The 14,016-nt window shown below is 42.3% G+C and overlaps 1 protein-coding gene across 1 annotated transcript in view; it reads right to left on the bottom strand.

Moving 5' to 3' along the window:
• Positions 1 to 7,572, bottom strand: part of LOC126335876 (alpha-amylase 2-like) — a 48,170-nt gene extending 40,598 nt beyond the window's left edge. The window contains exon 1 of the mRNA XM_049999348.1: positions 7,380 to 7,572. Coding sequence (XP_049855305.1) covers positions 7,380 to 7,550 — 171 coding nt within the window. The 5' untranslated portion in view covers positions 7,551 to 7,572. The remainder of the gene's footprint in view (positions 1 to 7,379) is intronic.
• Positions 7,573 to 14,016: the final 6,444 nt, after the last annotated feature.

Below are 14,016 nucleotides of genomic sequence, written 5' to 3'. Positions count from 1 at the left end.
ATCATATATTTCAAATGTTATATGTAAAGTAAAAACTTTAGTGTAATAACAGATTACGTGGGATTAAAATGGTTGTTGTGGTTAAAAGATCCTTGTAATAGACTGACGCAATGGGCATTAAGACCAAGCAAATTTGATTTCGAAGTGACACGTAAAGCTAGGAAGAGGCAAGGAAATGCGGATCCTTAAGCAGAAAACTAGCAGTAATACATATTGGGGGGTAATAAGCGCAGGAAATAGCTGATAGCACAGAGAGAGGATGGAGAATGTAAGCAGTGTTTCAACGAATCACAGCTTTGTATGCTGGTTGGGATACTATGCGGAGGAAACAGGCAGGGACTGTAATTAGTGTTACCAGAGACGCTAAGGAAGAGTGTTAGAAGAAGCTCGTGATCACATATTAGCGAGCCATGGAGATTCCAGATCTACCAACAGAAGGGTAGCAGACAGATATTGGTTGAGGAATAGGAAGATGGACGTAAATTATTGTGGAGGGAATTGCGTAGACTGCGCACAGAGAGCGGATTTGTGTCGAACAAGAGTATCACTGCAGAGGTTACTTAAAGCATTAGCACAATTCGAATATCTGGGTAAGATATTTTAGGTCTACCCAATAAAACACCTGGAATAATTATGTACTCTCAATCATAGATTATTTTCCAAGATACGTAGAAATAGTCGCGATGCCAGACCAGCAGGCACTAACAGTGGCACCAGCACTTGTGAAGAATTGGATATTGAACCTTGGGAAGCTTGAAACATTAGTAACAGACCAGGGAACGAACTTCGTGTCAGATCTACTCCAAGAATTGTATAAGTTAATAATAACAACTTTAAAATGTGCTGGACGAGTCCTCTCCACCCAAAAGCCAATGGAAGAACTTGCTTGACTCGCATCATACCAACTGGGATGTCTATTTAATATATGTAGCCTCTGCCTAAACTGAAAATAGCTTACGAACACAAGATTATTGCCATTTGAAGTAGTATATGGTCGTAAAATGCCATCACCGTTCGACATATTGAAAACGAAGGAAGGGAAGACTGGAGAGTCTATTAAGAAATTTTCCAGAGTGATTAGGGAAATCTGGAATAGACGATGGAAGGCAAATACAACAACACTGGAGAAACAGGAAGAAGCAGTAAGCCGTACGGCAAGAACGCCACAGGAAACGGCTGGTCAGTGGATGATGCTAGCGACTTCGCATATGCCGAAGCGAAAGAGAAATAAATTTTTTGCAAAGTATCAGGGGCCATTTCAAGTGGTAGAGACTATGTCACCAGTAAATGGCAAGATTTAATTGAGGCGTTCTACGGAAAAACGACTTAACGTTCATTAAGTCCTTCTTCCGTTTCCTGCTGTAACTGCATCAGCACGAACCAGTCTTTGCGCTCACTCTCCGACAGACGCAACGGCCTCTAGAAAAATTTGACGGCCGTGCTGCTCCAAGTCGTTGTTCCACCAACCGCCAAAGACAGCAGACAACTTCCCCGCAGCTCGTTCCATTCTTGCTTCTGCGCTGCGCTGAGACGTATTTGTCAGTGACGTGGAATTTACGTTTCCTAACATCACATTTGAAGGGAATTTTGACTGTAAACAAAATATGGGTAGTGATTGTGACGGTATATCGTTTGAATATGGAAACACCTAACTGGAAGGACACATAAAGTGAGCAGTATTGCGTAATTCTGTAAGAAGCTACTGTGGCTCTACGTATTTAATGTTCACTGTCACATTCACCAGTCGAGTACATTTTATTGGTTTCTCGACGGTTGAGCAAAAAAGAAAAAAAGATTCAAATTCTGCTTGTTCCTTTCTATACGACTCCACATGTAGGAAATTCCAGGAGCCAAACAATATTAACACTATTATTCTTCTATAGGATTCGTGTGGAGGACAAAAAATAATTTGCGGGTGGTACGAGTTTGTACATGGCTTTCAGAATCAAACAACGTAGCCATAGAACACGTATTCATCTTTTGGATTTGAATCTTATTTTGCTGAACCTTCGAGAAACCAATAAAATGTACTTGACTCGTGAATGTAACAGCGAACATTAAATACGTAGAGCCACAGTAGCCTCTTACAGAATTCCGCAGTAACGCTTACTTTAGGCAGATGCAGATTCTGTGCGTAATCAGACTCGTACACTATGGTTTCTGTGTTGTCAAGTTTTTCCGACATCAAATACTTGTCCTTTAGTTTATTCTATTCCTCAACTATTAATTTGGGTTCTTCATGTATGTCTTAACGAAGAGTATTTGCTTTGACACTCACATAACTTCACACCACCGGCTGAAATCACAGGTGTCAACGAATTCGGTCTATTCTCCCTAAAGATCTTACGGTAACTTTTATACTTGGTCTGGAGTACCGTATTCGTCTCATGGAGAAAGTTATTTGTGAATGACGTGAATCCACACACATTTCCATTTCGGCAACACTCATACGCTCAATGCGACCATGACTTGGGCCTGTATGGAAAAATGATAGTGAAAATTGAAAACACTGAGGAGGTACGCCAGTATATACCAGTGCTTCAGAACTGCAGAAAAAATCTAGCACCCTTTCACGTGGTAAGAGGAGTGGACACTATTGAGGACTGAGCATCATCTTTATCATCGTGCTAAGTCACAAAAACCAAAGAAAAAACCCTTTTTGGAATAGAAAAATGTGTCATTTTGTATCACAACGGAAACAAACTTTCCGTCTCTTCTATATCTGCAGGAACATTCAGTCCTTACCAAATAAAGAAACGAGGATGTACATTGCCAATGCGGAAGACAGACTTGGTGATGGCGAAGAAGTCTCATCCTGGGTTATGGATGCAAAGAAGGAAGGTATTTTGACACTACTCAAGTTCCTTCGAGAGAAAAATGCAGAAATGCTCAAGAATATTGTCAAATTTCTGCATCCGCAACAGACAACGACGGCTCAGGACACGAAACAGACGCTTGATCGGTAGTAACCTCGCAAAGACTTTTGCAGATCACTGTTTTGGAATAAAAGCATTTCTTATACTTCGTGGATGATTCTGTTAAAACTAAGTTTCAGGAACATCTTACAGTGTATTGTTGCTTTCAAAAGTAATTATGTTTGTCGCATAAAAATATATTTTGTTACTTTACGGTCTGAATAAGCAACTTTTAGATTTAATGACTGTTTACTAGTCAAATTATGGAAAATTTCGTTTTATTATTCGTGTTATACAGTGATCTATGGAGAAACAATTTTAGTGCGGTACTGTATTATCAGTTCAAATCAGTATGTTAGTCGTATATAGTATACTACAGCGTCATTTATTCTCAAACAGCAATACTTGTTTCATTTCACCGGAATTTTATCCATGTATGAGCGATTGAAATAAAGGAAAACACGATGTCAACTATTTTATGCTCTGTATCTCGACTTCCATATAATGCAATTAAGTCTTGTTCCAGAAAACGCCTCAGTTGCAGACGGAAACAACAAATGTTCATGTAGGACGGCTGAAACCTTTTTAAGGAAGTCTAGAAGTTATTCCAGGGGTAGTAGTTGCCGATGTAGTGTGAGGAGAAAGGTATTGGAAGATAAACAAGCGGTTGTGACAGAAACTGTAACGAGGAACCCGTATTGTTTAAGGCCTAGGTGATATTCATTCGATATTAGATTTTAGACTATGTATAGATTTAGCGTCATTACCATAAGCAGTTGCCGAGCAGCAATGAATTTAAGAGAGAGAAAACTGTTAGATATTCCTGCCCGTAGGTGATGTGCAGAGAAGACGAGATGACGCTGTTCGTAGCGGGGCTACTGATCTTCATCCGGGTGGAAGCTTACGGAACCAAGACCTGGAGGTGGGGAGTGGTATTAGCCAAACAGGAAGACGTAGTGATCACCACTCACCGCTGGATGGTACAGATTGTATTCAACAAATGGGAGATGTATAACGAGGTGAGAAGTTTGCATTCGAGCATTCGAATAATTCCGTCAGGAAACGGTATGGCACGAGATACTCAAACTAAATACCAGGGCGTTCGAGAGAGTACATGGAGCGTACGAGAATATAAGGAGAGAGATGGCCCAGGTACTGGGTGTTATTCCACGTACACGAAGCAAGATGGGTTGGGTCGAAACTGGCGTTCGGCTTCTGGAAACAATATTTGTCACTGCTGATGAGGAAGACATTTTTTTGTTTTTCTTTTAAGCCATCAATCTTCTGACTGGTTTGGTGCGGGATGCCACGAATCCTCTCCTCATTTAACAGTAGAGCCAAATGAATTCATCAGTGTGTTAAAAAGTACTATCTTAGCTGCTCTGTCCCTATACGACTCTTTTGTTTCACACCATCAACTTTTCGATATCATCAGCGTCAAATATACTATCGGGAAAGATTTAAAAGGAAATCTACAAGAACAGTCGGGTTGCTGATATGAAAAGACCAAAACAAAGAGTTTGTTGAGAATATCAAGTAATACAATACATATATTTTATTGTTTATGTTGGTCAATATTAGGATTGGTCCTTATCAGTAAACAGGTTGTTTTGAGATATAGTTTCAATTCTCCGATGAAACTAACCCTGAAGCTAATCCTTTCATATTTTCTCGGTTTTCCTTTGTTAAAATGTGCACGAACATTCACTATTCATTACGCAGTTGTTAATCCAAGTTGTTGCAAAATAATAACCTCAAGAAAATTATGGTAATGGCTATAGGGCAACCGCAGTTACTCGAAAACAAGTTACCAGGACAGCTTCACCTTATCAAATAAGAGATCCCTTCTTATGTATGTCCACTTTATTGTCTTAATAGCAACTGGTCTTGAAAGCACGAAGCTGTTGGTTCCCCTCCGCGAGAGACAATGTTAAGAAAGCAGACGGCAGTTACTGGCAGCCCACTTGATGTAAGCGGCTGAGGCTTATAATTATTTTTATCCATCTCAAATCTTACCTAAGAGTTTTTCTTTGATTGAAGTGAATGCAGGATGACATGAAGAAAGCCCTGCATTGCGCTTACATGTAAGTGCTGTTACGTCTAGGCTTCAGTGTGGTAGAAACGCCTAAGAGTCGTCATTAACAAAGCACAAGCAAATCCTCGTGCTCATTCTTCCAGGGAAAAAAGCTAGCAGTCAATTACTTCGCAAGAGAAGGAATTTATAAGAACAAGGTCTTACCATCAGAAGGCAGAGAAAAATGTTGACGTCTTGAGCCGGCAAAATATACTGCAGCATAAAAGAGGTAAATAATGTAATTCCTCAAACAATTATGTTACGCAGATATACACTCATGCTCATAAATTAAGGATAATGCTGATACATGGTGAAACAACGCTCTGGTGAGTTGAGGGTTTAGCTCACCTCGAGGTCTGAACATGCGGTGCATTTCACCTGTGGTCGTCGCACGGTGGCGCTGGCAGCAGTCCACATACACAGAAGTTTGCCGGTGCTTGTCAGAGTACGGTGCAGCGAATTAGTTTGAAGACATTTTCAAACGTGCTAATGGTGACTGTCTGTTGGCTCAGAGAACACATATTGATGACAAAATGAGGGGTAGAATACTAGGGCGACTGGAGGCTGGTGAAACACAGCAAGTCGTAGCACGGGACCTCCGTGTACTACTAAGTGTGATCTCAAGATTGTGGCAACGATTCCAGCAGACAGGAAACGTGTCCAGGCGCTACAGTACAGTGTACAACACCACAAGAAGACCGATATCTCACGATCAGCTCCCGCAGGCGGCCACGAAGTACTGCAGGTAGCCTTGCTCGGGACCTTACCGTAGCCACTGGAACAGTCTCCAGACACAAAGTCTACAGACGACTAAACAGACATGGTTTATTCGTCCAGTGACCTGCAAGCTGCATTCCACTGGTCACGGGAGGGCTCGTAAAGCTTGGTAATTGGAACAGTGGCCCCAGGTTATGTTCACGGACGAGTCCCGGCATAGTCTGAACAGTGATTCTCGCCGGGTTTTCATCTAGCGTGAACCAGGAACCAGATACGATCCCATAATGTCCTTGAAATGGACCTGTATGGAGGTCGTAGTTTGATGGTGTGGGATTATGATTGGTGCACGTACACTCCTGCATGTCTTTGACAGAGGAACTGTAACAGGTCAGGTGTATCGGGACGTCATTTTGCACCAGTATGTCAGTCTTTTTAGGGGTGCAGTGGGTCCCACCTTCCTGCTGATGGTTGATAATGAACGGCTCCACCGAGATGCCATCGTGGAGGAGTATCTTGAAACAGACGAAATCAGGTGAATGGAATGGCCTGCCTGTTCTATTGACCTAAACTCCATCGAGGACGTCTGGGATGCTCTCGGTCAACGAATAGGTACACGTCTTCAAACCCCTATGACAATTCGGGAGTTCCGACAGGCACTGCTGCACGGGTGGGAGGCTATATCCCAGCAGCTCCTCGACTACCTGATCCAGAGTATGCCAACCCGTTGTGAGGCCTGTGTACGTGGTGCATGGTGACCATATCCAACATTGATGTCGGGGTACATGGGCAGGAAACAGTGGCGTTTTGCAGCACATGTGTTTCGGGACGATTTTCTCAACTTATCACCAATACCGTGGAATTACAGATCTGTGTCGTGTGTGTTTCCTATGTGCCACTGTTTTTAGCGCCAGTTTTGCGTAGTGCCACCTTGCTACGTGGTTGAAGTAGTTCTAAGTTCTAGGCGACTGATGACCTCAGTAGTTAAGTCGCACAGTGTGCAGAGCCATTGGAACCTTTTGAACCAAGCTTGCGCTGTATTCGTATGACAATGAGACGAGGAAGAGGGTGAAACCTGGCGCCCGTATTTAACCTGCTCCTCTCGAATAGTAGCCAGGGAACATCAGAGCCTAGCATCCATATTCGACAGACAGATCACCATCAACAGTGTCGCATCTTCTCACTCCATGAGGCACTGACGAGAGGTTTGAAAGTTAATAAAGCACTTTGGAGCACTGTCTGGTCATCAAAAACTTCACGACACCACTTCGGCACCCTTCCATAGCTGAAAATTTATTCCACTATTATTATGTGGACAGGGTACATCAGAGTCGAGCGACCCTTCACGGTTGGACTTGGAAACTTCGGGATTTTACCAAAGAAAAGAACATAATACTCGAATATGAAAACACCGTCCAGCCGCAGAAACTGATACAAGACCGATTTTTTTAAGACTGCGGTACAGACGGCGGCTTAGCATAAACACCACTAATTTTTTCTTCAATGATAGGAATTGCAAACGTCACGTTGAAAGTAAAGGAAGAGGAGAGTGAGAGAAGGAGTAGTTGGCTTTATTAGAACATCTGGTCCAGGTTATTCCATTTTAGGAGAAGGTATCTGGCGTGGAGTGTAATTCATTATTTATTCACCATAATGAAAAGTAAAGTTTTCGTTACCTGCACACCGGCGTAGCCTTTAGGAGCGAGGAAGCGCTCGCACTCGGCGGCGATGTCATTCCACTTCCACTCGAACAGGTGGACGATGGCGCTGCGGCCGTTCGCCACGTTGGGCTCCCATTGCGCACTGGCCGCTCCCAAGACTGCCAGGAACGTCCACAAGGCCCACATCGTCGTTTTCTTTTCCGATCAGAGTACCTTGGGGACTTCTTTGGTCTCTATTTATACAAAATGTCAATGTTAGTGTTGCAACATCACTTCCCATTGATAACTGCGAATTAATTGAGATATGAACTGATATTTAGGGTCAGAGTACAGGTTAGTGTGGTTTAGTGATATTCTGTTTACAGGAAATCAATCCAAAGGTAATTATACAAGATTTTAGCGATGATTACATATTTCTTAAGCAATGTAAATTTTTAATATTTGAAATGCTAATGTGTAAAGAGCACCGAGACATCATGGAGAAGCAAACAAATTTTTCAGTTAATTACTTTTGTCAGAGTGTCTAAGCAAGTAACATGTCTCGATACCAGAAGGAAGGAAGCAAGTTCAGAGTTCAACGTTCCGTCGACGTCTAGGTCCTGGGAGACGCTCGACGCGAGAGTGGTCACTCTCCTACTTAACGCATTGCCAATTAGTGATAATGTCAGATGTTGAAACGTCCGAAAAAATACAGCGTATTTCAGAATGTTTTGATGATTTAAAATTTGAGAAACACAAGCTACAAACACGATAGAGCAACGGTGGAACCGTCTATTAGCAGTGCGGAGAATCAAGTTTGACCCCAAATACAGGTCAAAAATCACCTCGTACTGGTCGAAACAACATTGCGCATTCGCAGTCGAATGCTATTTTCACTACAGCGAATCTGTCGTGGGCGTTCAGGATGCCTTTCGTAAGAATTCCAAGATTTAGCCACCTTATCCAGTTGCTGCTAGTGAAACAATATTGAAATGGGTAAGAAACTTCCGTACAACTGCCGGTGCATCGAAGCGGAAGTCAACCGGCCCTCGGAAAACCGTGTGAACTTCCGAGAACATCTAACGTGTGCGTAGCAGTTTACACGCAAACCCTCGTCGTTCCTTACGAAAATGTGCCGAAACGACCATACCGAAAAGCTTGAAACAGTTAAGAGATCGAATTCATGGTTTAATTTCCAGAATTACACGAGTAGTTTCGAAAGATGTGTTCAAAAACTGGGTGAAATGGCTCGAGTGTTGTTTAGCCTCAATCGGTCATCATTAATCCAATGTAATAAGTATATATGAATACATTATGTATCCTGTGTAAAAAGTTCAGCTCGTTTCATGATTAGTTTGTGTGTTATTCAGATTGGAAATCGTCCAAACAATGTGAAACAACCTGTCTTACACACCTCGGCGTTTAGTTTAAAGTATGATGAAGTGCTTTCCAAAAGAAAATTCTTGCTACTCGTATCAAAAAAGAAGAGTAAAACCCAAATTTAAGAGACATTTTCAAGATTTTTTCCCCTCTTAAGATTTGGAGTGAAGGACGACGGGCCATGTAATTGGATGTTTCGTTTTCTCTAAAAAGATGTTGATGTTCTCCTGAGTGATTTGTAGGGAAACCAAGGAAACCCACATCAGATCAATCGACGAAGGCGCTAATAAATCAGTGAGATTCATACTTCATCTGCAGCACACTAATTTGAAGGTCGACCTGTTTGCGGCACGGAGAAGCAAATGAAACACAGGGGGCTCATGGAGGCGACTCTGCACTACATCACAGCCAGAGTCAGCAGCAAGCTAGCCCCTTCGGGAGTATACAACTAGTACACTCCAAACGATACACTTAATAAGACATCAGCCTGCATTTATACACACGTTATAGTGACAACTATGACACAAGCATTAACATTTTACGTAGCTTAACGTTTTGTCTTTTATTGCATGGAGCTGGAATCACTTTATTATAACGTAACTAAGCAACTCGTTTAACATTTTAGACTGTCTCGATAATTAAATTCCCATGCTATGAAACAGTAGCATCAGTTTAAGAAAGTGTGTACTTCACAAATTTTTATTCGTGTTTTAGCCTTTGTAATAAATGTACTTGTAAGACAATAACACAGGTCAGTACATACGATTTTGTGCTACTATTCTTACATGATAATAACACCAAGTTTGTTATACACTGGTATATATAAGCTCGTAACGTTTTGAGTTTTCTGACCTTGTCTTGTTTATAGGTAACCTTGCACATTTATATTTTTGTCTTTTTAATATACATTGGTGCGCAAAACGTAAGGTCGAAAGAAGCCTTCGCATGATGTGTCACTATCGAATCTTGGACCATACATGGACCGACCTACTATAACATAGTAAATAAGGTAACTGAAAGAAATACGTAATGAGATGAAGAGAAATGAGACTTTTATTGACGAAAAATTACTACAGTGAAGTTGCCGCGATTTATGAAGACCTTTAGGACATTACAAAAGGCGGAAAATGGTTCTTAATAGGAGGCGTCGTCGCCACGGACGACAGTACATGGCCTCTAACGTGCTCCGATGTTGGCCACGACTACAGCCGTCCTTATGATTTTATTTATTGTGTAGCTCCAGTTTCAGCGCTTGACTGCCCCATCTTCATGTTGCAGTTGATGCTGAAGGGGTTATCACGATCTATATCTACGCTGCATCAGTGACCGACATAACTTGTTTACGTGAATTATCTGCAACCGGCAGTTGATCATTGGAGTTACATATGATCTGCGCAAACGTGCACCAGCTGAGGTCTGAAGATGTCGCACTGTGTCTTTGAAACTGGTAGCCACAAAATAAACAAGAAGGACGGGTGTAGTGAACGACCGCTGTCCCTAAGACCTTCAGTCAGACGGATGGACATACGAAAACTTCGGCGAATGGGCTGACCTACTCTTTCTCCCTGCTTAAATCCAGTTGAGCACGTGTGGGATGCTTGGGGGGACACTGCAGCACGTACAAATGCACCAACGATCATCCAACTGTCGCCATTCGCCCTGGTAGAGGAATGGAACGCCCTATCACAAGAACTCGTTACCAATGTTGTGGCTAGAATGGGATAACGTTGCAGGACATGCATTGCCGTCCCTGTTAATCACCCTATTAAGAACCATGTACCGCATTTTTAACGTCCAAAGCACCATTACTAGTCGTGGTAACTTCACTGTAATTACAGTCTGAAGGAAAGTGTCATTTCTGTTTCATTTAATGAGTACGCTACACTGTACTATACTGTACTGTAACAGTTCTTTCTACATTTGGTAATAGTTTCATCGAACTATGTTATTTCGCAGTGACACATCATGTGAAATTTACTACCTTCCTTAAGTTTCACACTTTAGTGTATTTCCATAAATAGATTAGAAAAATTAGAATAAGCAAAGATTTTGTTTTTCTTAATTCAAGTGTTATATCTGAGGTTGGCCTAATTTGCCTGAAACCTTTCATAACAGTTACAAAAACCGCGATCTACAATAATAAAGATGACATTGGAATGTGTTTCATCCGCAGAGACGTCAAGCTATTCTAGTAACTGGTGACAGAAAAGAGAATCCATGGGGTCACACATGTATTTCTGGAACCATCCAACAAATTTGATGAAACTTTCGTAGTCTTAAATATCAGTGAGTACTCACTTTAGTGCACTAAATAACGCATCTTTAGATTTCCTTCACACAACACATACCCACTCCGGTAGCTTCGAGTGCTAGCACACCACTTCAGGTTTTTGGGGACGTGAGCCGGATCGGGACCGAAACTGCCCGGCAGACCAACGACAATGGCCGGAGAGCCGGCCACCATGGATGAGATTTTCAGGTGGACTCTGACAGCTGACTACAGGAATACCGGACGAATTCTCACTACACAACTCAGTTATACGATTCTCAAAGATTTCGAAAACGTCCTCACACTTTAACATGGGAAAACACTAGACGCACAAGAGGGGCACAAATTCCGTCGTAGAGTGGAAGACAGGAACAGCATGCGGGCATCCTCTACTACTAACGTCGTCAAATCCACAGTAACAAGCCTATCCCGTGCAGACACGTGAAAATGGCAATGACAATTCATAATATACTAAAGTACATCTGTTACAGTTTTGGACCCAGAGATTCACTCCAAAGCAATTGAGTCGGCGATTTTTAAACCTAATGACCCTGGAAGTATGTGGACGACATCTTTGTAGTATGGCCACATAGGGCAGCAACCTTGTTTCCTTCCAGCCTATATCTACGAGCTATGAACTGCCATCGCCAGTCCCATGGCAGTCGTGTACTACAGACTCTCGCTCGTAGATCTAGTTTTAGAACGAGGAAGCTTATCAGCAGATCTTAGCAACTTTCACACTGTGTTTGTACAAAACGGGTACTCTGATAAGCAGTTTCGAAATGCATTTCGACCTGCACGCACTAAAACTCAAGAACAGACACAAGCAACGGAGAGCTCCAGGATGATGGTTTTTCGTAACCTACGTTGGTGTCGTGTCCTTTACGATACGTAGACAGCGAAAGAAATATAAAATAAAATGTGTCACGTGCCCAACTGCGCGAAGGCAAAAGATGCTTGAAGACAACACAGAATTGTGGAGACCAAGTATATATAAAGCTCCGAGTCAGCGTCGGTAATCATACAATGGCCAGACGTGTCGCACTGATAAATCCGCTGAACATAGACGTTACACCAGGTGAGGTCAGCCATAATAGTCTGATGTTGCTGAACACTTTCTCGACATGGAACATATCATGAACTACGGAGAGGCAAAGATCGTTTCGTCCACCTCCACGTACAGAGATCCCTTCATTAAAGAAGCAGTCGAAATACGTGTAAGTAACGTTCTGATTAATAGAGTCTCGGTATTTCAACTTAGGACGGCATGGGACTGTTCAACTGTGTGTGAAATCTTATGGGACTTGACTGCTAAGGTCATCAGTCCCTAAGCTTCCACACTACTTAACCTAAATTATCCTAAGGACAAACACATACACCCATGCCCGAGGGAGGACTCGAGCCTCCGCCGGGATCAGGCACACAGTCCATTACTGCAGCGCCCCAGACAGCTCGGGTAATCCAGCGCGGCGACGGCATGGGAAGCAGTATTAGTGGTACCAAGTCATCGTTGGCCCCAGACGTACGAATCCAGCGAGACAATACAGACAGGGAATCGAAGTCAGGACTTTTAAACTGGGTGCCAACAAACAACCCGCGCAAGCGCCTGGCCGTGATTTGCCGCCGCGCTTTCCCGCGTCGCGTATTCGAAGACCGTTTCAAGTTTCTCCGGTAAGGGTCACTGGATGTCGATGTCCTCTACTGTTCGTAATGCTGTAGCCCCATCCCTTCGTCACTGCGCTATTATAGCGAGCCAGTGCAAATATTGGCGAGCCACTGCAGCTACACGTCAGAAAGCACCTGAAAACTACGAGCAGCTGTCTCACTGAAATATTGTGCAGGTTTCACAACAGTATTCGATGCAACCATCGCGAAACACTGACACACTCAAGGAACAGTTCGGCTAGTTGCACGAGAAGTAAAGTATGGGAATTGTCCTGCTGCAGGGAATACACCCCCTCACTTTCAAGAGATAGTTGCATGCTCTGTGTACTGTTGCCTGAATGTATACTGAGGGCTATGGCCACTGAAGACTAGGATTCCCTACCCTGTTAAGCCCCAGCCAACCATATTGTACTGTCGACGTCTCGAGAGTGGTAGAATCGACTTGACTTGATGCGTTGTCGTAATCAGGAAACATAATTATTAATCATTCATTTTACTGGGGAAGGAACTACAAGTATCATAAGACTTTGTGTAGGCAACGCCCCCTAGGCGTGTACTGACGACAGAGCGCGGTTTTGCTCATGCAAAGATACAAAACCCTATGTTGTAATGCATTAAAGAAAACATTTTCTCAAGTCAGTAAAATGTAGAGACCTTGCATATAACGTAAAAGCTTTTTTAAAAAGAAATTCATTAATATTTTGTTATATTTATAGGATCAACATAACGTGAAATTAGAAGAAGAAATACTAGCTGCCGTCTGTCGACGAGTTGACACCCGGAACTGCCTGCGGCGAAAAAAAACGACCCATCAAAATGTATGGCTGGTGGTTTTATCTTCAATGATATCTGCAGTTTTTATTATTGGCTGCTTTTCTTCTAACCTTTGAGACCTTTTCGTTTCAGTTACAAATTTACATTTTTCAAACAGTTTTAGCGATCAATGAATACATTATTTTTTAAAATTCGACAAAATGTGAAACTAAAATTTTAAAGTTCCTTCTGTTATTTTTTCGGGTGAAACTGATTTGACAACGTATAAAGTATTATGTAACTTGTTTTCGCGGAAATGCGCTATCAGGTTTACTCTCTTCATGACGATGTTTTTTCCTGTCTTCTCAAGATAATATCTTCCGACCATTCATGCGGCGACTGGAGCGTGCGCAAGAGATCTTAATCTGTCCACAAAAATTCATCCTATTTTAATGGGCACTTTCAGAAGATTGAAAGGTATAGGTAACCTAGATACAGCCGTGATCAGTGAAGTGAAATGGAAAGAAGGTAAGCATTTCTGGTCAGATCAATGTAAGATCATACCAACAGCTGCAGAAAATGGTATAACAGGAGTAGGACTCGTTA

Source organism: Schistocerca gregaria, chromosome 2 (assembly GCF_023897955.1).
Source record: "Schistocerca gregaria isolate iqSchGreg1 chromosome 2, iqSchGreg1.2, whole genome shotgun sequence".
Classification (NCBI taxonomy): domain Eukaryota; kingdom Metazoa; phylum Arthropoda; class Insecta; order Orthoptera; family Acrididae; genus Schistocerca; species Schistocerca gregaria.
Note: the sequence above shows the minus strand (reverse complement) of the source record. Positions and strands in the feature narration are given on the sequence as shown.